This window comes from Microcebus murinus, chromosome 4 (genome assembly GCF_040939455.1).
Source record: "Microcebus murinus isolate Inina chromosome 4, M.murinus_Inina_mat1.0, whole genome shotgun sequence".
Taxonomy (NCBI): domain Eukaryota; kingdom Metazoa; phylum Chordata; class Mammalia; order Primates; family Cheirogaleidae; genus Microcebus; species Microcebus murinus.
The window spans coordinates 48,364,778-48,390,977 of NC_134107.1; the positions used below are offsets into that span (position 1 = coordinate 48,364,778).

General features: G+C 38.1%; 1 protein-coding gene across 1 annotated transcript; it reads left to right on the forward strand.

The window, feature by feature from the left end:
* The first annotated feature begins 19,193 nt into the window (after positions 1–19,193).
* Positions 19,194–21,952, forward strand: PTH (parathyroid hormone). The gene is made up of 3 exons (XM_076001279.1): positions 19,194–19,269; positions 21,133–21,223; positions 21,336–21,952. The coding sequence occupies exons 2-3, from the start codon at positions 21,138–21,140 to the stop codon at positions 21,595–21,597; spliced, it is 348 nt and encodes a 115-aa protein (XP_075857394.1). The 5' UTR covers positions 19,194–19,269; positions 21,133–21,137; the 3' UTR covers positions 21,598–21,952.
* The last annotated feature ends 4,248 nt before the right edge of the window (positions 21,953–26,200 follow it).

Here is a 26,200-nt window from a genome sequence, read left to right on the forward strand (position 1 = left end):
ATTCTTGCTGATTCATGTAGGATGGATTTAGGGTATAGGGCAAACAAGAATAGAATCATAAAATCTAGTTAGGAAGCTGCTGTAGCTGTCAAAATGAGAGAAGACTGTGTTAGACTAGAATGGCACTGGTAGAGATAAATGGAGAGAAGTGAACAGATTCTATATTTTGGAAGTGAAATTAACAGGTTTACATTCAATTTTCTGACTTTAATAACTCACTGGATGGCAGCACCATTTGCTAAAATGAAGAAGAGTGGGAGAGGAGTAGAGAATATGTAGGTTAAAAAAAATCATCAAGAATTCTATTAAGACATGTTAGTTGAAATGCCTAAGAGATGTCCAGAGGGCAATATCAATTGGCGTCTAGGATAAAAGACACTTCCAGCCAGAGAAGCAGCTGGGGAAGAGGGCTGACTGTCAGAGGAAATCTGGGCCCCTGGGTGTGGGGCAGGTGTCAGACAAAAGGGGCCATTATCCTGAGGAGCACAGAGAGACAAGAACCAAGAATTAAAGGTGCTCTTTCAGCTTATGTTAGCAAATATTTCTTCAATAGCCATAGGGACGATCATGAGGCTACTCTCAGGTATTAGAAAGAGGCATGGAATTAAAGAGAGAAGTCTGGGACTTTGGCAAAGTTTATACAAAGTTTATACTTCTTTGATCTTTGTAACTAAATGGAATCTTTGGTAACTAAATGGAATCATTCATGTGAAAGCATCTGGCAATATAAATATTGGTTCATATTATGCATTGTGGGAGTAGGCATTATTACAAGAAATTAATACAAATAATACTGGATAATATTGCTTACTAAAAACAACCAATGACTTTGGTGATGAATGAACATAATCGGAATAAATTTAGTTTACCCTGCAGACGCCAGCTCTTGCATTGCCCAGGTGAAGCAGACTGGGACACAGTGATGCCAAGGAGACTGATGTGTGTACACTAAGCTCCCATGTGGGTGAAGCAACACCCCTCAAGATCAATGAGTCTCAGCAGATCTTTACCCTGATTGTATGTGACCATGGCCAACAGCCACAGCTTGATTACAGTGTCTCTGCCATTGCACCCCAAGCACATCAGCGTTGTCTGTACATCTCGTACCTTCTTTAAGAGCCCACCTGTCAGCATTAGTCCACAACTTTGGTAACACATGCCAGTCAAGGTTTGCCTTCCCTCCCGCCCCCGTACAATCACATAGACTTGCTGCTTCAACAAAAATAGCTTTTTTTTTTCACTCTTTCGCTCTACCCGTGTAGAACAACTCAATTTTTCTCAAACACCACGTACTTTAACATTGTCAAACCTTTGTTCTTACAAAGATTCCTTCGGCCTAGAATGTCAGTACTACTCACCTTCCTGCTGATCTACTATTCATACTTGTAAGTTCAGATAAATGTAAATTAAACTATCATTTCTCCTGAAAAGTCTAGATGGAATACATTACATTCTCATCTATATTTCCATTTCATTCTATTTATAGTTCAATATACTTACTCAACAAACCTTACTCAGAATGCCTGCTGAATGTCTTTAAGATGCAAATGACAGAAACCCAATCCAAGTAGTTTAAACAAACTAGCTCACCATGTTTTCATCCTCACCTATATTTCCATTTCACTCTATTTATAGTTCAATATACGTATTCAACAAACATTTATAGAATGCTGCTGAATGTCAGCACTCTTTAAAATGCAAATAACAGAAACTTAAACCCAAGTAGCTTAAACAAATTAACTCTCCTAACAAAAAGTGCAAGGAAAAACATAATGCAATCCTGGCACTCAAAAGATGTTGTTAGTATACATCACTCCGGTATGGGCTGATTAGGTTGCATTCCCTAGAAATACAGCTTGAGACAGGGATTCTTATGACAGTGATTTATTGAGGGAACACTTTCAGGCAAAGGTGCATGAGGGAAACAGGATAGAGCAGAGAAACAAAGCTAAGAAAGAATGTAGTCTAAGCTGGAGATTAGCTTCAGCCTTTTCCTATGGGGTGATCTGGAGCATAAATCACATCACAGACTCTACCCTACCTTGAAGCAATGGAGTCTGCCATTGGCAGCCCCTTGCCAGTCTGTCAAGAGCTGAGGGCTGGCCGGGTGCGGTGGCTCACGTCTGAAATCTTAACACTCTGGAAGGCCAAGGTGGGCAGATCGTTTGAACTCAAGAGTTCGAGACCAGCCTGAGCAAGAGTGAGACCCTGTCTCTACTAAAAAAATAGAAAGAAATTAGCAGGACAAGTAAAAAATATATCTAAAAAATTAGCCGGGCATGGTGGTGCATGCCTGTAATCTCAGCTACTCTGGAGGCTGAGGCAGCAGGATTGCTTGAGGCCATGAGTTTGAGGTTGCTGTGAGCTAGCCTGACGCCATGGCACTCTAGCCCGGGCAACAGAGTGAGACTCCGTCTCAAAAAAGAAAAAAAAAACAAAAACAGGGCTGTGAGATGAAGGACTGTGCTAATTTTTCTGGTGAAGGAGGTCTGGATGGGCCACCAATAGCATCTATGTGGCAGGCATGATGGCTGCCAGTAGCCCAAGATTCATATGCATCATGGGCAAGCCCAGAGGAAAGAGTCCTCCCCTTAAGGCTTTGGCTGAACTGTTCCAGGAAGATGTAAGCAACTGTTTCATAAGACATACGGGTTGCAGCCATGTAAACCACATGAAGTGTATGCTTCCATAGAAAGAGAATAGTTTTAGCAAAAAAAGGGGGAAGAAGGATGGATAGCCAAAGAGAAACATCTACTATATCTACCATATACCAGCCACTGCTAGGGGCAAAGGATACAACGGTGAACAAAAATTACATGTCTGGCTCTGCTTTCATGGATCAAGTCAGTTTTGTTTAATGCAAGACAGACCAACAAGAAACTGCAATAAAGTCAGATACCTGCTTTAATTGAGGAAGTATAGATTGCTATGGATGCATTACACAGGAGGGGCCACCTCACTCTTCTTGAGGGCCCATATTTTATCCAGCTTTTTATCTCCAATGCCCAGATAGTACTGTAAGCATGATAAGTGCTCAATAAATGAGCACATGTAGCTTGACGTGTGGATTCTGGGGTCTTCCTCCCTGGGAGTTGGCTTTTCAGTCAATTTATGTTCCGTGCATGAAAATCACTCCCCACTTTATGGCCACATCATGCCTTTAAGTAGAACTATATCTGGCTCCTAATGACTTTCTGGCTTTTCCCAAACCCTGAAACCATTTTCAGAGGATCTGCTATTTTGAGAATGTTTAATTTCTCCTAGTTTAATTCAACATATAACTCATGGATCATCAACTTTGTGGTCATAGAATGCCAAGTGTTGCAAAAGATAGAAATGAATAAACCTTAGTGCCAGCAGGCAAGAATTTAGGACTACTACCAACTAGGGATAAATGTAATGACCTATCATGGTAAGGAAAGCAAGTGCATTTTCTGGATAGCTTCTAAGGGAATTGCAGGTTTTATAATGTGCACTTGATCTTATTCGGTAAGTATCATTGAATCTAAGGCTAGGAGGACATAAACTTAAAGACAGAAGCCTTTGCATAAGTTCCCTGAAGACAGGAGCCCCTCGACTTTTGTCCTTGACTTTTATCTCTTTCTTACCCTCCACATCTAGTCTCACCTACAGATCAAATCTCCACGCCTCTATCTTAGTCCAAGTCACCTTCACCTCTCACCTGAAAGAACCTCCTACCTGGTCTCCTGGATTCTGACTGTTGTATCCTTCCTATTCATTCTCCACGCAGTAGGCAGAGTAATTTTTTGTAATTGTAAATTTAATCACATATGCCAATCCCCATCTCTGCCCTATTGAAAATCCTGCCCGGCTCCCCCATTTCACTCAGTATAAAATCCAGACCCTTGACAACATCCTACATGAGTTAACTCAACCTCCCCTCTCTCCTCCCTCATCATTAAACACCTTCCCTCAGTTCACACACACAGGTGGGAGAAGGCTCCACACACATGGCTCCCCTACTCAGCACATGTGACTCCATCTCCACTTTCAGCCTTGGTTGAAATGGCCTGGCCTTGGAGAGGCCCTCCCTGACACCTTATTTAAAGAGGATATCGGCTGGGTGCGGTGGCTCATGCCTGTAATCCTAGCTTTCTGAGAGGCAGAGATGGGAGGATCGCTGCAGCTCAGGGGTTCAACACCAGCCTGAGCACAGTGAGACCCCGTTTCAAAAGACAAGAAACAGCGACAACAAAAAAAGACAAAAAAACCAAAAAACAAAACCCACAAAACCCAGCCAGGCGCTGTGGCGTGTGCCTGTAGTCCCAGCTACCCAGGAGGCTGAGGCAGAAGGGTCACTCAGCCCAGGACCTGGAGCTGTAGGTAACCAACAATCACTGCATTCTATCCAGGACACTGAATGACACTCTGTCTCAACAACAACAACAACAAAAGAGGATATCATCCCTTCCCCATATATTTGTATTCTCTATCATAGCATCAAATCAAATCCAGTTCATTCATGTAGCTTATCACAATTTGCTTATCACAATTTGCTTATCACAATTTGCATTTAACTATTCGTTTGTTGTGTGTTTTCTCTATTCTTACCCTGCTCTTCCAGGAGGGCAAGGAGCATGACTGTTTCATTTTCCAGTACCGTACTCATTACCTAGTTCAGTGCCTTGCATATAATAGATATTCAATAAAGATTTTAGTACATTCAATTCATTCTTTTATTCATCTACTCAAGAATTTTTTAAGCCCTAAAATTTGTTTTAAAAACTCTGATGGTTTAGAAGTCAGATATGTGTAATTTTTAGTTTTAAGTGGTTACTTTCTTTTTTAAAAAATAAAATATGATGACTTCTTTTGCCTTGTTTTATTTTTGAGGAAGATTTTAATTGATTTTGAGAAAACCTCTTAAAGAGTTTAAAAGACAGAGTCTCACTGTGCTGCCCAGGCTGGACTTGAGCTCCTGGGCTCAAGTGATTCTCCTGCCTTGGCTTCCTGAGTAGCTGCAATTATTCCACTGTGCCTGGCCTTCAAGGGTTTTATTTAAAGGAAATATCTAGGCCGGGTGTGGTGGCTCACGCCTGTAATCCTAGCACTCTGGAAGGCTGAGGCGGGGCAGATTGTTCGAGGTCAGGAGTTTGAGACCAGCCTGAGCAAGAGCGAGACCCCGTCTCTACTATAAGTAGAAAGAAATTAATTGGCCAACTAATGTATATAGAAAAATTAGCCGGGCATGGTGGCTCATGCCTGTAGTCCCAGCTACTCGGGAGGCTGAGGCAGGAGGATTGCTTGAGCCCAGGAGTTTGAGGTTGCTGTGAGCTAGGCTGACGCCATGGCACTCACTCTAGCCTGGGCAACAAAGTAAGACTCTGTCTCAAAAATAAATAAATAAATAAAATGAAGGAAATATCTATATCTGTATCTGTATGTCTCAAATACCCCTCCATTGTTCTTAGAGAAGATTGAAACAACCTGAAAGCAGATGTTTCACATGAAGCAGCTCAGTTCTTTGTTTGATTATGTAAATTTGACGTGTGTTTTGGCAGTGCTTGTCTGCAGAATTTGTGCTTATTTGGGGAAAATTATTCTTTTCTTGGACTGAATTTAAACAGCTTTATTGTTTGTTCTTGTGGTAATGTGAGAGCATGTCTTTCCTCCAAGATATCTGGAAATCTAAAAAATTGTACCAATATATGAGGTCCTAAACTATCTGGAGCTGGAAGAGAGAATAGAAAAAAGGAATTAGACTGGGCTAGACTAAATTTTGACATTATAGAGAATTTGAATGAATAACCTTATTGTGCTGATGTTGAAATATTGATCCGATGAGATTGTATTTTTGTGGGTCATTCTTCACAATAACTCCTTTATGGATGTTAGAAGGGGTTTATCTCGAATGAAGTAGATGTTTCTACTCTCACTCCTCCTGTTAGCCTGAAAAGATGCTAATTTGAAACAGAAAATGAAGACTAGAGCAAAGGCCCTGCAACCTGCTTCCTGGAATGTGGGATTTCATGGCAGATGAGATGCCTACGGGGTTCTCTTTTGCAATCAGTGACCTGGCACTAGTCAGAAGGTGTCATCCTTCCAGGACCCTGAGGGTATGGGTCTGAGGCTGAGTTTGAAGACTCTGAGCAGCCACATTGATCAACAGGTGTATACTATTTTCTCTATTCTACTTTCTATCCATCATCATGCATTACAGAAAGGATCCGTCTCCTTCTCTCACCACCCATGACAGAGAAGCAATAGCAGCACGTGTTCAAGGGCAGATGATAATCCCTGTATTAGTCAGATTCTCCAGGCTAACAGAACCAATAGGATGTTTCGCATTCAGTTTGATATAGAGCTTGGGCTGCATGCAGGTAAAAATTGCCACAAGATTTGAAATTAAATTAGCTTTTCAGCATTTTAAAATCATCTCACAGATGATTTATTTTTAATAACAGATTTAAAAATTTCAACATATGTCAAAGAAGAGAGAGGAATTGAACCCAGTGGAAATATTCTCCAGATACAACAATTATCAATATTCTGCCACACCTGCATCAGTCTATCCTGCCAATCTCACCCCATCTCCTTATCTGGGGAAATATTTAAAAACAAGTCTATACTTCTTATCAGTTTACCCCTCTATACTTCATTATCCATCTCTAAAAAATATGGACATTTTCTAAATACATAACCATGATGCCATTATAACAAAGCATATTCAGAGAAGTTTAGCTTCCATCCCTATCCTTTATACCTCTTTGTTCTCTATCCTTAGTGAGCAACCTTATTTTTTTTTAAATGCCTGGCTTATCCTCATGTCTTTTAGAAATTATAAGCAAATACACACGTATATTCTGATTTCTTTTGCTTTCTCACACTGAGTTAGAATATATTGTTCTGCACCTTATTTTTTCACTTAACGATATATTCTTGATCACTCTTCATATCAGTATATAGGGAATCTTCCCTGCTCCTTTTTAAGTATGCATAGCATCTTGTGGTTTATTCAGACAATCTCATATTGGTGGACATTTTGTTTGTTTTCAGTCTTGTACTGCTACAAGTAATATTGCATAATAATACATACATACATAATAATAACATACATAAATTAGTTTGTGTTTTTGCCAGTGTATCTTTTGGACAGACTTTTAGAAGTGGGATGGATGGTCAAAAGGTAAATGCATGTGTAATTTTGCATTATTCCATTGCAATTGTGCCACCAATTCCCTCCCATGTATGAAAGATCCTGTCCTATGGTCTTACCAATAGACTATGTTGTTAGCCTCTTTAATTTTTGCCAATCCAGTAGGTGAGAAGTGGTATCTCAGTGTAAGTTTAGTTTGAGTTTATCTTACTGTAAGTGAGGTTGAGCATCTTATGTTTAACGGCCACTGAGATTTCTTCTGTGAACTGCAGGTTCATATACCTTGTTCCTTGCTATCTCTGTAACTGACATTGTACTAGGTGTTTCCATATATATTATCTTAATTTGATCATAACTACAGGCCTAAAAGACAGGCGTTATTATTCCCAACTTGACATTTCTTGAGTTAAAGTCAAATTGTGAGGGGAAAAGTCAGAACTGAAACACAATCTCTGGACATTTCAATCAAAATAACTCTAAAATATAAAGAAATATAAATTACTGTATTAGAAGTATTACAGATTATACTTTCCAACAACAGACATCTATATATTTATTCATCCCACATACTCTTTGCATAATGTAACTGATGTTTCCCACAAGAGGTAACCTCTACTTTCCTCCTCTTAAATCTGCATAGAGACTTTACCCCAACAAATGGATCATAGTAGAAATGATACTATGTGACTCTCAAAGCTAGGACACAAAAAGAATACAGGTCTTTGTCTCATACCATAATGAAAATTAACTCAAATTGAGTCAAAGATCTAAATAGAGGAGTTAATGTGTAAGGAGCTAAAACTAGAAAACTCCTAGAAGAAAACATAAAAGTAAATCTTTTTAAGTTAGGCAATGATTTCATAGATACGGCATCAAAAGTATAAGCCACAAAAATAGGTAAATTGGATTACATTAAAATTTAAAACTTTTCTGTTATGAACAAAACCATCAAGAAAGTAAAGGCCAGGCGTGGTGGCTCACGCCTGTAATCCTAGCACTCTGGGAGGCCGAGTGGGCGGATTGCTCAAGGTCAGGAGTTCGAAACCAGCCTGAGTGAGACCCCGTCTCTACAAAAAACAGAAAGAAATTAATTGACCAATTAAAAATATATATATAAAAAATTAGCCGGGCATGGTGGCGCATGCCTGTAGTCTCAGCTACTCGGGAGGCTGAGGCAGTAGGATCACTTGAGCCCAGGAGATTGAGGTTGCTGTGAGCTAGGCTGATACTATGGCACTCACTGTAGCCTAGGCAAAGTGACAACCCACAGAATGAGAGAGAATTTTTGCAAATTATGTCTCTGATAAGGGACCCGTGTCCAGAATACTTAAAGAATCCTCACAACTCAACAATAAAAAGACAACTCCATTTTTTACATGAGCAAACAATTCAAATAGAAATTTCTCCAAAAAGATATACAAGTGACCAATAAGCATATGAAAAGAGGCTCAATGTTTTATTAGTCATCAGAGAAATGCAAATTGAAACCACAAGATAGCATTTCACACCCACTAGAACAGCTGTAATAAAAAAGGCAGACAATAACAACTGTTGGTGAGAATGTGGAAAAAATAGGACCCTCACATATTGCTGGTGGGAATGTAAAATGGTGCAGCTGCTTCAGAGACAAGTTTGACAGCTCCTCAAAATGTTAAACATATAGTTACCCGATGTACCAACAATTCCACTCCCCTAAGGTATATTCCAAAGAAACTTGGAAATATATTTAAACAAAAAAATTTGTACATAAATGTTCACACCAGCATATTCATAGTAGCCAAAAAGTGGAAACAACTCAAATGTCTATCAACTGATGAATGGATAAATAAAATATGGTATATCTGTATTACGGAATATTATTTGGCAATTAAAAGAAATGACGTCCTGATATATCCCTACAACATGGATGAGCCTTGAAAATATTATGCTAAGAGAGAGAAGGCAGCCACAAAAGATCACACATTGTATGATTCCATTTACATGAAGTATCCAGAGTAGGCAAATCCATAGAGACATAAAGTATATTAGTGGTTGCCTAGGGCCGGGGGAGGGGAGTGGGGGAAAGTATGAAGAGGGGAAGGATTGAAATGTTCTAAAATCAGATTGTGGTGATAGTTGCACAATCCCACAAATATGCTAAAAAAAATTTAATTGATCACTTTAAATAGATGAATTGTGAATTGCATCTCAATAAAGCTGCTAAGAAAGAAAGGATATGATCTCTACTTGGTATTTCTTTTTCAGGTTGCTTATTTTTGGACACCACCCACCGCACCATGTTATGAGGAAGCCCATGCCTCAGGGAGAGGGCCTATAGAGAGGAATTAAGGCTTCCCATCAACAGCTGGCAGCCACCGCCAGGTATGTGAGTGAATCACTTCAGACGTGGACCTCCTGCCACAGCAGTCAAGCCTTCAGATGACTGTCATCCAGCCAACACTTTGACTACAACTTCATGAGAGACCTAAGACAAACTGACCTTCCAAGCCACTGCTGAATTCCTGACCAAAGAAACTATAAAATATAACAAATAATTATTATAGTTTTAAGCTACCAAGTTTTGGGATAACCTATAAAGCAGAATTAGATAACTAAAACAAAATAGTGTAGCATGATGTCAGGTAGGGCTCCTCTTGCCTCAGTTTGCACTGGGGTGGTAAGTGCAGACATCAAAATGTATACAAAGCAATCTCCATAGACAGAATTTACAAAGGAAATAAGAGAAACCCATTTCATGACTCTTGAACCTCCTTGCCCACTTTTATACAATGAAGAAAGGCTGGGTGTGGCGGCTCATGCCTGTAATCCTAGCACGCTGGGAGGCTGAGGTGGCCGAATTGTTTGAGCTCAGAAGTTTGAGACCAACCTGAGCAAGAGCAAGACCCTGTCTCTACTTAAAAAGTAAAAATAAATTATCTGGACAACTAAAAAAAATACACACACACACACACACACACACACACACACACACGCACACATGTATATAAATTAGCCAAGCATGGTGACACATGCCTGTAGTCCCAGCTACTTGGGAGGCTGAGGCAGGAGGATTGCTTGAGCCCAGGAGTTTGAGGTTGCTGTGAGCTAGGCTGACACCATGACACTCTAGCTGGGGCAACAGAGGGAGACTCTGTCTCAACAACAGCAACAAAAAAAGCATGACTGGTTTCTGTGTGCTGATTTTGCATGCTGCAACTTTGCTGAATTTGTTTATTAGTCCTATTTTGTGTGTGTGTGTGGAGTCTTTAGGGATTTTTAACTATAAGATTATGTCATCCGAGAACAGACATAATTTCACTATTCCACTTCTTTTTAAATTCGCATGCCTTTTATTTTTTTCTTTTTTTGCCTAATTTCTCTGGCTAGGATTTCCAGTACTATACTGAATAGAAGTGGTGAAAGCAAGCATCCTGTTTGGTTCCTGATATTAAAAGGAAAGCTTTTTTCCTGCAATTATACAGCCTATGCAGTGGAGGGAAGCTTTTAGGCTTTCACAACTGAAAGACTGTAGGTTTTTCAAATATAACTTTTATCATGTTAAGGTAGTTTCCTTCTAATTCTAGTTTGTTGGATGTTTTTATCATGAAAAGGTGTTGAATTTTGTGAAATGCTTTTTCGGCATCAATTGAGATGATCATGTAATTTTTCCCCCTCATTATATTAATGTTGGGTATTACATGAATTGATTTTTGTATGTTGAATCATCCTTGTATTCCAGCAATAAACCCCACTTGGTGATGGTGTATAATTGAACTTATTTTAAACTTCTTATTCCTCTGCTAACTAGCTCTTGGGTCACTTGAGAAGATAAAAATAATTTTAGAGATTAGAGAAACTATATTTTCTCTTATAAACTATGGTATAAGCAAACACACTTTAATATATTATTTCAGTGTTTGTTTATAGGGGAGGTAGGTGAACAGCACACTGTAATTATCATAAGCATGGATTCTGGAGTCATGCTGCCTCTGTTAAAATCATATCTCTGCCATTTACTTGTTGGGTAACCCTGAACAAGTTTTTAACTCATTTATGTTTTATTTTCCTCTGTTGTAAAATAGGGGTTAAAATAGACCTACCTGAGGGTTGTTGTAAATATTAAAGAAACTGAGCACCGTGACTCACACTGGAAATCCCAGCACTTTGGGAGGCTGGGGTGGAAGGATTGCTTGAAGCCAAGAGTTTGAAACCAGTTTGGGCAACATAGCAAGAGCCTATCTCTACAAAAATAAGAAAAAAATTAGCAGGGCATGATGGTGCATACCTGTAGTTCCAGCTACTCATGAGGCTGAGCCCAGAAGTTCGAGGCTACAGTGAGCTATAATCACCTCACTGCATTCCAGAGCGGGCAACAGAGCAAGACCCTGTCTCAAAATAATAATTAAAAAAAACACAAAAACTGAAGAGATTAATATTTATAAAGCACTTAGAATAGTTCCTGACATAGAGTAAGTGCTCTGTGAGTATAACTATTATTATATAATTGCACTTTGATTAATGAAAGATATAGGTCTTTTGCTGAATCCAAGCTTAAAATCAGATTGTCAACTAAACTCTTTAGTGGCAAGGAAAGCATTTACAGTTCAAAAACTATAGACAGGGACCTTTATCCTAGATAAAATATCGTCAGCTTTGTCATTCATGTGTGTCATTTTATTTACACCTGAAGAGAAACTAAGATGCCTATCCTTCAATGTTCCCTCAGGTGTAAAGAAGTAATCTTCCAATCTGCAGAGACTGCACATAAGTGTGGGCACTTGACCTTGAAACTTCTTACAGACCTGCAGTAGTAGGTTGTGTCAGCTTTAAACTGCCACATCTGCCCCTCCTCCCCACTCCAACTGTAAATCCTGCTTGTCTGTCTCCCCGACTAGAGCATGCCTTCCCTGTAAGCCCATACCTCCCAACACAGGGCCTCGGCCTCAGCAAACAAGTCCTGGATTGAATTCTCCGCTTCCATTCTATTGGCCTTCATTCTTTGCAGCGTGATATTAAGGAAGAAGCCATGGATGTAAGTCCAGAGACATAGATTTAAATTCTGCCTTGACCCTTACTATAATAGTCAAGTAAACCTGAGATAGTAGCTTCATTAAGTGCAAGTTTAACCTTCTCATTTGTAAGACAGGAATAATATTTACCTCAAAGATACTCAGAGGACCAAGTCAGACAATGTATAATATAAAATGCTGTAGAAATTGCCAGTAGATGATAAAGTAAAATTTTATTTGACTCTGAATTTCACTATGTCAAATCACCTCTCTAATTCTCAATTCAATTCCTAAATATTTTCTTAAGGAGAGCTTCACTTATTTATTTCTCCTTGGCTGCTGTATCTCCATGAATTTTTTAAAAATTAATAGGCATTATTTTTTAGGAGGGTTTTAGGTTTATACTATATTTGAACAGATAATACAAAGGGTCCCACCCATCACACCCCTAATACATAGTTGCCCCTATCATTTATATTTTACATTAGTATGGCATATTTGTTATAATAAACCAATGAACATTTTATTATAACATTGATACATTTTATTAACTATTAATTTTATTAGTTTATTAATAATGATTAACCTTATTAATTTTTAAGACATTATTGATAACACTGATGCATTTTTATTAACTAAAGATCATAGTTTGTTCAGATTGTCTTAGCTTTTGCCTAATACCTTTTTGTGTTCCAGGATCCCATCCAAGGTTCCATATTGTGTTTGGTTGTCATGTGTGTTTGGGGTCCTTTTGGCTGTGACAGCTTCTCAGACTTTCCTTGTTTTTGATGGCTTGACAGTTTTGAGGATATTGTAGGATGTTGCTCAATTGGAATTTGCCACATGTTTTTCTCATGATTAGCCCGGGGATATAAGTTTTGGGGAGGAAAATTACAGGTAAAGTGCCATTTTCATCACATAATATCAAGGATATGTTTTATCAACACAACTTATCACTATCGATGTTGACCTTGATAACCTAGCTGAAGTAGTGTTTGTCAGGTTTCTCCCCTGTAAAGTTGCTCTTTTTCTCCCTTTCCATACCATACTCTTTGGAAGAAGTCACTATGTACAGCCCATACTTTGGGAGTCCTTTCCTTTCCTTTCCTTTCCTTTCCTTTCCTTTCCTTTCCTTTCCTTTCCTTTCCTTTCCTTTCCTTTCCTTTCCTTTCCTTTCCTTTCCTTTCCTTTCCTTTCCTCTCCTCTCCTCTCCTCTCCTCTCCTCTCCTCTCCTCTCCTCTCCTCTCCTCTCCTCTCCTCTCCTCTCCTCTCCTCTCCTCTCCTCTCCTCTCCCTTCCTTTCCTTCTCTTTTTTTTCTTTCCTTTTTTGTATCATTAGCTGCATCATGACATTCTACCAATGGTAAAGGAAGAGTAGAACAGAGAAGTACCTATGTAATCCAGGGTAAGATCCACATTAACTGAAGAGACCATATTATCTAAACTCCAAATTAGAACACTTGGTCTGAAAAGTGTAACTACATTAATGGGACAGTAAAAGACGATATTTATAATCAAGAGTGCTGACATTGTTGGTCTGTTTACCTCACTGGAAAGGGTTACTGAAAATCTGAGACTTCACTTCTCCATTAAATTGCTATGGCTGTCCATCTTCCTTATTGTTCAAAGAAATGATGACTCTCTTGTACCACCTTCTTTCCCTCTACTTCTTTAAGAAACAGAGGATGGATGGATGGGCACAGTGACTCATGCCTGTAACCCTAGCACTCTGGGAGGCTGAGGTAGGAGGATCACTTGGGGCCAAGAGTTTGGGACCAGCCTGAGCAAGAGCGAGACCCTGTCTCTACAAAAATAGAAAAATTAGCTGGGTATGTTGGTGCACACCTGTAGTCCCAGCTACTCTGGAAGGCTGAGGCAGGAGGATTGCTTGAGCCCAGGAGTTTGAGGCAGCAGTGAGTTATGATGATGCCACTGCAGGGCAACAGAGTGAGACTCTGTCTCAAAAAAAAAAAAAAAAAAAGAAAGAAAAGAAAAGAAAAGTAAAGAAAGAAAGAAAAAAGAAATACGGAATGGAAATAGATTAAATTTCGGGGAACTTTTGAATGAGGAAGACTCAAAGACATGTTCCATTCTTTACCTGGGTCACAGAGAACTTTGCGGAGGCATCTGTGAACTAGAAATCTTTTCAATCAAATAATTATCTAAAGCCTTCCCCAAGTGATACCCTAGGTTATACTGTGACAAGACAGAGGCATTCCTTGCTGTATTTAGAAAGACTGTCTCATCCCAAGTATCTGGTAATTCACCAGTTTTCCTCAGTCCTCACCTCTAGAGATGCCTCTTTCTAACCATGCAAACATTGCATGTCATCGTTTTGTCCCCCCCCCCCCCCCCCCCGTTGCCCAGGCTAGAGTGAGTGCCATGGCATCAGCCTAGCTCACAGCAACCTCAATCTCCTGGGCTCAAGTGATCCTCCTGCCTCAGCCTCCCGAGTAGCTGGGACTACAGGCATGAGCCACTATGCTCGGCTAATTTTTTCTATATATATTAGTTGGCCAATTAATTTATTTCTATTTATAGTAGAGATAGGGTCTTGCTCAGGCTGGTTTTGAACTTCTGACATTGAGCTATCCGCTAGCCTCGGCCTCCCAGAGTGGTAGGATTACAGACATGAGCCACCACGCCCGGCTTGCATGTCATCTTAACACTCCTACAATCCATGTAAACATGCAGAAGACTGAAAGCACACACAGGTTTGGTTGGTCACTGACAGGACAGACATAAAGCAACAAGCAATATTTTATTTATAAGAGTGGCTGTATATTTTATGTTTGAAGAGCTACTCAAGTATAATGGATAATAGTTTATGAGTGTTAAGAGATCAATAGCCTATTAAATGCTGCCTATTAAAAGACCACACTCACAGTGTACATCAATAAAGGGTTAGAGAGAAAGAAAAAAAAAAGGAATTTAATACTTCAAAAAATACTTTAGGCCGGGTGCATTGCTCACGCCTGTAATCCTAGCTCTCTGGAAGGCCGAGGCAGGAGGATTGCTCAAGGTCAGGAGTTCGAGACCAGCCTGAGCAAGATCGAGACCTCATCTTTACTAAAAATAGAAAGAAAATCAATTGGCCAACTAAAAATATATAGAAAAAATTAGCTGGACATGGTGGCACATGCCTGTAGTCCTAGCTACTCAGGAGGCTGAGGCAGGAGGATCACTTGAGCCCAGGAGTTTGAGGTTGCTGTGAGCTAGGCTGATGCCATGGCACTCTATCCTGGGCAACAGAGTGAGACTCTGTCTCAAAAAAAAAAAAAACAAAACTTTAAAAATTAATCAGTTATTATGCGTTAAGTGGTTTTAAGCATTATCTCCTATTACAAACAGTTTGGCGACTGGTGAGAGGAAAGTTTTTTCTGACAAATCAAAAACTCAATCTCCCACAGAGGGACTTAAAGCAAAAGAGTGACTCAACTGTTAAGAAAGACACCATCCAGAGTAAATTCTAGAGATATTCTGTACAAAATAATGCCTATAGTTGGTAATACTACTAATATATTGCACACTTTAAAAAAATTTAAGAGAGTAGGTCTCATGTTAAGGGTTAAAAAAAGGACACAAGGAAACTTTGGGAAATGTTGGATATGTTTGTAACCTTCTTTATGGTGACAGTATAACAGGTGTGATTTGACTAAACTATCACATTGTACACATTAAATACATGCACTTCTTTGTATATCAACTGTGTCTCAATAAATATGTGTTTTAAAAGGTAGCAATCGTCCAAGCTATTCATAAAACATAGAATTAGGAAAGCAGTAGATGAATTTTTCAGCCCTGGAACTTATTGTTGCTAAGTCCTGAAAGCAGTGCTAATTCCTACTAAGCAAAAAGAAGGAAAAATATCAGTCTCAAACCTTCTACAAGGTGACAGGGTACATACATGGCCCTTTATCCTTCTGAAATGTGAAGAATACAGTAGGTTGTCTGCTCTTAGCTTCAGAGAACTTCAGAATGCTAAGAAAGGTTGACCTTTTCAAAGCAAAAAGCTGTGCTCAGCACTTCTCTGTCACAGTGTCATCAGTCTTCTCTGCCCACATATCCCCTAGCCGGCTCATTCCTAAGTGATTTCCTTCTATCTAATGCCTGCAGCCCCAGAGCCTGATGGTTCAGATAAACTATGTGACAAATCTTGCAGCTATATCTCTTCTTTGTGGGAAGGTCAAGTTGTTCTTTGAAAAATATGAAGGATACAAAAATATTACTAACGCACACATGGTTAGAGTTTAGAGAGGACTACAAGACAAAACTCCTTGGCATTCACACAAGAGCCTTCCAAAATTGTACCCCAAATTGCACTTCTTCGGAGTCATCACCCATTTCCCCTCTCCCTCCACAAACACACTCAATATTCAGTCTTCATGGCCTCCTCGCCTGTGCTCCTGCTGTTCCCTCTGTCCTTTCGTACACTCTCATATGGAAAACTCACACTCACCTCTGAGAACACTTGAGCTTCTCAGTAAAACAACTTTCAACAGCTCCAGGGAAATTAAGTCACTCCCTCCTCTGTGCTTTTATAAGCATTTGTTTATATCTCTATTATAACACCTATCATATTATATTATGTGTTACATTTGAAGACAAGGATCGTGTCTCAATCATCCAGTGATTAACATAGCCCCTGGTAGATAGTAGATATTCTATGCATTTTGTTTGTTTGTTTGTTTAGAGACAGGGTCTCACTCTGTCTCCCCAGCTGGGGTATAGTGGTGTGATCATAGCTCATGATAACCTCGAACTCCTGGGCTCCAGCAATCCTCCTGCTTCAACCTCCCAAGTAGCTGGAACTACAGGCTGGTGCCACCATATCCAGCTAGTTTTTGAATTTATTGTTTGGTAGAAACAGAGTCTTGCTGTGTTGTCTAGGCTGGTCTCAAGATCCTGGCCTCAAGTATTCCTCTCAACTTGGCTTCCCCAAAATGCTGGGATTACAGGTATGAGCCATCACGCCCAGCTCAATGCATTTTTTTGAATGAATGAATGATCATTGTCTGAATTGTTTGCTTTATTTTTCTGTAAAATTAGTTTAATAATGTGATTGCCTTCAGTATGACAATTTATTCTGTTAATAAGTACAATAGGAGAAAGACCATGAAAGGGATAATTGCATCACTCCTGGAAAGCTGTCAATTATATCAAAGTTACCCAAATAAGTGAGGAAAATCTCAAAATCAGAATAGTAAGTATAAGCGCAGTATACTACTAAGGTAAAAAAAAATTTAAAAAAAGAATAGTAAGTAGGCCTTTACAATAACAAGGAAAAATGTGTTTATAAAACCATTTACATTTCCAATTCTTCTTCCTCTCAACAAAGTGGAAGAAACAGAAAAATGATACACAAATACACAAACATCATGTGTAGACTGCACATCAGAAGAGGTCTTAAAAAATATCAAAATAATAGATTTTTACAGTTGAAAGGGACCTCTTGGTTATCTAATTCAACCCTCTTCTATGTGTGAATCTCTATAATATCCCTGATCAATGCTCATTGTCCATCTACCTTCTATCTGAATACTTCCAGTGATGGGGCACCTCACTATTTAAGAAGGTATTTGATTCCTTATTTTGACAATTATAATGTCCAAGTTGAGCCTAAATCTGCCTCCTGGTAATCTTTAGCCATTGAAACCAGTTCTTCCTTCCTAAACCACAAAGAATACTCCTTCTTCCTTATGGTAGCCCTATAAATAATTAAACACAGCTATACAGTCATCTCATGTTTTTTCTTTTCCAGACTTTCTTGTTTCATTCACTGCTTCTCATATGTTATGTTTTTCAACATGTTCACCAAACTGACTTATATCCTCAGGATATGTTCCAGTTTGTCTCTAACACTTCTCACATGGAGCCTAGAGCAATACTCCAGGTGAGATTTATCCAGTGCAGAGAATTTCCCAGAGCAGGACTAAAATATATCTCTCATTCTAGACGCCATATAATTACTGTTCAAACTGGTACTGGCTCTTGTTTGAGGTAGAGTCAAACCTTGGCAATGGTGAATAGGAAAGGGGATGGCATGAAGCCTGGGTGGGACCAGAGCTAAGAGAACTGATCTAACTCTGGAAGTGGATCTTTAGTTGGAAGGCAAAGCTACATAAATGAGCCCAAGATATATCAAAGGCTCTCAAGAGGTTTTGATAGCTTAGGACCATTCTGTAGCAATATTTGGAATCAGACAGGTGTCAACATCATGTCTCCATTAGGTTTTGGAGCAGGCTCTAAATCATCAGATGAAGAACACGAGAATTAAGAAACAATCCTTGGGGAAAGAGATTGCAAAGGGCTAGGCAAATTAAAAGCAAGATGACTGAAAGTCAAAGAGGGGCTGTATTTTTAGGGGGAAACCGAGGTAGTAAAATCAAAATGGCTCTGGAGTCATAATGATCCTTGTTGAATTTTCATCTTCTCCACCTTCTAAGCCTGTTTCCTCATGTGAAAATGGGGATAATAATAGTACCTACTTTAAAGGACTGCTATGAAGATTTAGTAGAATAATATATGTAAAGTCTGGCATGTAGTTCAAATGTTATTATTATAGATTAAAATTTACAAATAAAATGTAAGTTAAATTTTTAACAAATTTCATTTTTGAAGCTTTTAAAATAAATTATATACTAAGAGAATTTTCTCAAATTATTTTTAATGCTTCCTTTAAGAAAAGCATTATATCTATTTTTTTTAAAGATGACCATAAGTGGTATGGATTGTTTAAAAATGGCTTGTAAAATACACATAACATATGACTCATTATTATAATAATTGTACTAATAGTATGGTTATAATAAATATACTTATTTTCAGATTTTACTTTCAAGTAAAATGACAATTTTATTATACAACTTTAAAATCAGTCTTTTTTTTGTTGTGTGAATTTGAATAAATCAGTCTTTTTATAATATAAATTTAGATTCATCAATCCAATTAGAATTTTTCTAGGTAGTACAATTCAGTGAGTGTTAAAAATCTTAGCATAGGCTCTTTTCCCAGTCACATACTGTTTTCCTTTTAGTGACCAATTATCTAAAACTTAAGAGGATGGGCACCGCCCAATGGGGGTGTTTGTGCTGCTTTGATCCTATAGTTGAGATCCAGAGAATTTGGAGTGACATCGTCTGCAACAATTAAAAAGCTTCTCTTGGTGAGCAGAAGACCTATATATAATACTCACATTTAAGGGTCTTCAGTCCAATTCATCAGCTTTCTCTAGTTTACTCAATCAACATCGACTACTAGTACACCTGAAAGAAGGTCTTGTCCCAAGATACTGCACGGTAAGTAATCTTAAAAATTCTCTTTTAAATTTTTTAAAATTCTTGATAATCAAGTAATTATTTAATGTGCACATTACAGTTTACAAATATGCTGTTTGTTCAAGGTAAACTGTTAGGGGAGTTGAATTATGTTTAATATAAAATGCCACAATGCAAAATAAATCTATGCTACTACTCATAAATCATTTATTTTTGTGATTAAAGTCTTTTGAGATAGCTTGCTTTTTTAACAACTCATCTGAAATTGCAGGAAAAATAATTAAAATTTGGTATGATGTACTTTAATGGTATCTTTATAGAAATTTCAAAATAAAAGAGGCAGATGGTGAATGAATAGTTCTGATTTAAATTATCACTATAAATTAATAAACTAAGTAGAGTTAAAATTCCATTTTTCCTGCAGAGTACTCTTATCTAATTGTTTATTTTATGGCTTATAGAGAGCTCAGTCTCTATACTAAATTTGGATAAACACAGTTTGGGAATAAGTATTTATTCCCTTTATATAAGTGACAGCCTTTTCTATTTTCTGTTCTGAAAGCTATATTTCATGAATTTCATGAAAATTATATTACGTGAATTTTAAGGGTGTTTCTCTTATAAGAAGCCCATCTCCCTACTAACTAGTAGGCAAAGTAGAGATGTCTGAGGTCACCAGGGAAATGGGACACAATGAGGATTACATACTAGTGCTCCTGTCCTCTGACTACAGTACTTGTTTCTAAGATAAACTGAAAAAGGAAATTTTCACTTATTGCTCAATCAATAACTTTATATTGTAGAGTGAACAGAAATGTAACAGATTATAATGTTCATTATGCTACTTCTAAAAGATGCAGTTTCTCTTCAAAATGAATACATGACCACTCTGTGTATGTTAAAAAGTAGGACATTGAACATTAGGAAAAAGCACTTCTGTAATAATAGCCTTAGCAATTATCACCATGCAGATTAAGGAAAAAATATCCTATATTGATATGAAAAGCTTTATGAGCAAAAGAGGAGAGAGCCAAAAATTATATGAAAAAGCAATTGTTTATACAATAAGTTGAAGAAACAAGATGCAGACAAGCATTTCATTTAGAGCTGAAGCTCAAATCCATATAACAAGTAATTAGTTAGATGATTTTTAAATGTTTTGGTACATTCTTTTTAATGCTAGGAGAAGTATGTGTTAATTGAGTAAAATGCTGTGAATCATAGCTTATTAATTTGGTATTTACAGTTATTATTGCAGTGACTGAAAGGAAGTTTACTCATGAAAAAGATTTGCTAAGTAAATAAACAGTGTTAACAATTTATCTAATTAAGAAAATTAGCCATTTTCAAGCAAATTATAAGGATTTAAACACAACTAATGTAAAATGTGGGAGGAAATTCTCAAAAGTAAACTTTCATTCCTCTTATGGCTTAAGACTCATATACTAAACCTTGCACACGAAATCTCAAAAAGATACCTAAAGCAAAACTAAGCTGTCTAATCCTTAAAGTCAAATTATGTGTACATATACACGTATATACATACACATATATATGTGTGTATGTATACTAGCGTACCCATAAAATAAAGAGGCTGATTCCAAAGTCTGTCATGAAAATGAGCCCAATTAGCTACTGTTAAACTCTGTTCATGATTATATGGTTGTAAATGAAAACTACTGTAAATTTATTTGCATAGTTTGATATATTAAAAATATTTTTAAATACCTCCATTTTGCTTTTCCTTTTAGCAAAGATGATATCTGCAAAAGACATGGCTAAAGTAATGATTGTCATGTTGGCAATTTGTTTTCTTACAAAATCGGATGGGAAACCTGTTAAGTAAGTACTGTTGGGCACCATGAAGGCATGGAAATTGGATTATTAAGGTGGGCTTTGTGATTTTGAAGTGAGAAGCTAATGGAATGGCCCTCCCTGTTTCTGTTCTTCCCAGGAAGAGATCTGTGAGTGAAATACAGTTTATGCACAACCTGGGCAAACATCTGAACTCAATGGAGAGAGTGGAATGGCTGCGTAAGAAACTGCAGGATGTGCGCAATTTTGTTGCCCTTGGAGCTTCTCTGCCTCCCAGAGATGGTGGTTCTCAGAGGCCTCGAAAAAAGGAAGACAATGTTCTGGTTGACAGCCATCAAAAAAGTCTTGGAGAGGCAGACAAAGCTGATGTGGATGTATTAACTAAAGCTAAATCCCAATGAAAATCGATGTAGTCAGAGCACTGCCCTAGACAGTGTAGGGCAACAATATTATATGCTGCTAATTTTTCAAAGCTCTATTAAGATTACGAAGTGCCAATATTTCTAATATTACCAAACTACATGTAATCCATTGTTAGCCATGATAGCTGCAATTTTAATTATTTCAATTTCACTGTTATTCATTTAAAAGCTCTTTTAATTGTCCTATTTCTATTGTTTATTCTTTTTAAAGTATGTTGTTGCATAACTTATGAAAGAATAAAATCTCACCTATAAATCTCTCTCTTACCTTACAATGTAAAATAAAAATTTAGTGATCATAATTCTAAATAAATGAAGTTAAATATTTCTCACTTGTTACAAGTATGTCTTTTTGGTTAAGTCTAACACTCAAATGTTTTATTGCTTAAGACTAGGTAGAACAATGCAAAATGGTTTTTTAAAATCATATGTTTCTGAGTTGTTGGCACCAGTGTTCTGCAAAAAAAGAAAAAAGAAAAATAGAAAAAACAAGAAAAAAAAGAAAAAATAAATAAAATCATGTGTTTCACATCTTGATATTTTGAATATCATCCTTTTATTATAGTATTAACAAAGTACCAGGTTCCCAAATCTTCACTAGCCAGACCCTGTTGTCCTCTTCATTTCAGGAAAGGAAATGAAACATTCAGCAAAAAAAGGACAGAAAGTGGTCTGAAACTTGAATGCAAAAGTACTTGTCCTACATAAACCCACTAATAATATTTCTAGTCTGGACCCCAAATTGGAATACAATTTTTGTGTTTATTAGAAGATAACTTCATTTGTTCATTTGTCATATGACAAATATCTATTTAGTGTCCATTATTTGTCATGTACTGTATTAAGCACTGAGCATACCATGGAAAACAGAACAGAGATGGTTTCTGTCTTTAGAGGGCTAACAATTTAGTAGGGGAGACAGATATAAATTCATTAGTAAGTTTTAAAGTGCTATGTAAGAAAAGTATTATACAAGATACTGCAGGAATGTAAAATACAGAGCCCTAATCTAGTTAGATTGGGATGCTGTCCAACAAGAATTTTTTGCAATGATGGAAATGTTCTATACTCTGTGCTGTCCAATATGGTAGCTATGTGTGCATTTATTTAAAATGTAGGCTGGGCGTGGTGGCTCATGCCTGTAATCCTAGCACTCTGGGAGGCCGAGGCAGGAGGATTGCTCAACGTCAGGAGTTCGAAACCAGCCTGAGCAAGAGCGAGACCCCATCTCTACTAAAAATAGAAAGAAATTAATTGGCCAACTAAAAATATATAGAAAAAATTAGCCAGGCATAGTGGGGCATGCCGGTAGTCCCAGCTTCTCGGGAGGTTGAGGCAGAAGGATTGCTGGAGCCCAGGAGTTTGAGGTTGCTGTGAGCTAGGCTGATGCCATGGCACTCTAGCCTGGGCAACAGAGAGAGACTCTGTCTCAAAAATAAAATAATAAAATAGGGCTGGGCGCGGTGGCTCACGCCTGTAATCCTAGTACTCTAGGAGGCCGAGGCGGGCGGATTGCTCAAGGTCAGGAGTTCAAAACCAGCCCGAGCAAGAGCGAGACCCTGTCTCTACTATAAATAAAAAGAAATTAATTGGCCAACTAATATATATAGAAAAAATTACCCAGGCATGGTGGCACATGCCTGTAGTCCCAGCTACTCAGGAGGCTGAGGCAGGAGGATCGCTTGAGCCCAGGAGTTTGAGGTTGCTGTGAGCTAGGCTAATGCCACGGCACTCACTCTAGCCTGGGCACAAAGTGAGACTCTGTCTCAAAATAAATAAATAAATAAATAAATAAATAAATAAATAAATAAAATAAAATATGGCTAGTGTGATTGATGACTGATTTTTAAATTTTAATTTAAATTTAAATCACTACATATGGCTACTATACTGAACAGTATAGATCAACCTCAAGATGATCCAGCTGGATCAGAAAGATGAATAAGAGTTAATTAGGTGAAAAGAAGTAGGAGAGTCTACAGGTCAGTGGTACAGCACGTGCTCCCCTGAGTTGGGAGGGAGCATGGCTGTAATGCTAGAAGCTGGGATTACAGAGATGAATAAGATCCCATCTCTAGCCTTAGAGAGTTCATATTCTAAAGAGGAAAACAAAGAAATAAGCAAGTAATTACAACACAAATGTAAAATACTGTGAGATGCAGGGCCAGGGTAGTGGCTCATGCTTATAATCTCAGCACTTTGGGAGGGCAAGACAGGAGGATCACTTTAGGTCAGTAGTTCAAGACCAGCCTGGGCAACATAGCAAGACCCCATCTTAAAAAAAAAAAAAATAGCCAGACCTGGTGGCACATGGCTGTAGTCTTAGCTATTTAGGAGACTGAAGCAGGAGGTTTGCTTGAGTCCAGGAATTTCAGGTTACAGTGAGCTATGATTCCAGCCTGGGCAGCAAGGTGAGACCCTATTCTCCCCCCCTACCCCCCAAAAAAAACAACCAGAAAAACAAAACCATAACTGAAAGATGCACAGAGGAGAGAGTGGAGGGAGTGGAGGGAGTGGATCTGCCTGATGGAAGGAACAATTGAGATGGAATTTTAATGGCAAGGGGACTTTGCAAAATGCAGAAGAATATTAACAAATTTCTGGCATCCTGGTAGAATCAACCAGGCTTTGGTTTAGATGCAGAGAAGAGAATTTGCTTAAATTTAAACAGAAAGGGATGCATTACAGAATCATTTAAGAACGCCGAAGAAAACAGATGGTGTTTCCTCAGATTGAACTCTGAGGAAAGACTCTCAAAGCCACTGAGAGAGCTGTTTTCTAATATGAGTAGCCACCTGAATATTATCTTGAGACTACCTTGATCAGGAAGAAGCTGCTTACTGCTGCTCTTCCAGAAACATACTATACCTGCTACAATCTACCCCAGGAAAAAGAGTTGTCCAGCACTCTGCCTCTTCACAGCCAGTCAGTGCTTTGTCGCTGCTGTAACCTTTGCTAACACCAGCACAGTAAAATCAAACCCCTCCACAACAATGCTTGCCAGCAGAAAGGGAGAAGTAGCAGATCACCTTCTGCCTTCACAGTCTCACAGGAATGCATATGATTGGCTGAACCTAAATCTCCTCCAGAACTTTAGCTGCAGAGGTGTCTGAGAAATGTAGTTTTTCGCTTTCCAGCCTATGTCATACTGAAATGCACTCTAGAAGGTGGCATGGACAGTGCCTCCAACTCCCATGTAGCATAAATGCCACAGTGAGTATTCTTGAATATTCTCCTTTATAGAATTGTGTGAGAATTTCTTTGGGATGATTAACCTGGAGTGAAATCCAGCAGAGATAAGCATTCCTGTCTCCCTATTTTCACCTCCAGCTTGGAATTATTAATATAAAAAGTTTTGCCATATTGATGTCAAGTTCATTGTTTTGTGTTTTTTTTTGTATTTTTTGTTTTTTGTTTTTTTAGCGTATTATAGCGGTACAAGTGTTAAGGTTACTTATATTGCCCATGCCGCCCCCCTCTCCTCGAGTAAGAGCTTCAAGCATGTCCATCCCCAAACATTGCACTTACTCATTGTGGTTGTATATACTCATCCCTTTCTCTCCCCTCCCGACACCCAATAAATGTTACTCCTATATGTCCACTTAGGTGTTGATACGTTAATGCCAATTTGCTGGTGAGTACAAGGTTCATTGTTTTAATTTGCATAGCTCTGACACTAGAGAGATTGACCTTCTCTCTACATGTTGGCCATTTGGACTTCTCTGCCCAAATGAACTGCTTCTTTATATCCCTTGCCAAGTTTTCTACTATGTTTCTGGCCCTGTTGGTTTTGAGTTCTTTGTATTAAAGTATTCTAATACAAATTCCTTGTTGGTTTTAAGTGTCACAAACATTTTCTCCAGTGTCTCATGTATTTGCTCTTTCTATGCTTAATTTTGATGGACTCAAATACATTAATTTTTTTATCTTATTGTTTGTATTTTTTGAGATCTTGCTAAAGAAGTCTTTGCCCAACCCTAAGTGACAAAGTTAGCTGTAAATAGAAAAGGTAAGAAGACCATGTGGGAAGTTTTTATGAGCCAGGCCTGGAAAAGCCATCATATCTTCACATTCCATTGACTATAATGCAGTCGTGTAATTATATACAACACTGTAAAGTGGGGGGAGGAAAAGGAACAGCTGGGAAATGTAGTCTCTGGCTGAGGAGGTACTTCCCAATCGTAACTCTACACTGAGCAAGCATAAGTTGTTCATAGCAAGCTAGATACCTTTGCTACAATTCCTAAGCACACATACACTCTCTCTCTCTCTTCATATATATTTATTTATTTTGTCTGGTTTTGGACAAAATGTAAGTCATACTCTATTATTTTATACGTTTTCCTCTTTTCATTCAACATTGTGAAATTCATTTCTATTGATATATGTAATTGAGATTATAGTTATTTCAATTGTTGTGTAGTAGTTTATTGTATACATATACTTCAGTTTATTTAAGCATTCATTTTTCATGGATATTTGGGTTGTTTTCAGTTTTTAGATATTACTAACAATGAGCTTTATTTTACATATCTCTTACATTTGTTAGGCTTTCTTTAGGGTATGTACCTAGGAATAGAAC

Bases quoted from the DNA above. Each gene is read 5' to 3' on its own strand.
- PTH (XM_076001279.1), top strand. From the start codon at position 21,138: ATGATATCTGCAAAAGACATGGCTAAAGTAATGATTGTCATGTTGGCA. The intron at 21,224-21,335 runs GTAAGTACTGTT...TGTTCTTCCCAG, and splicing joins TCGGATGGGAAACCTGTTAA to GAAGAGATCTGTGAGTGAAA.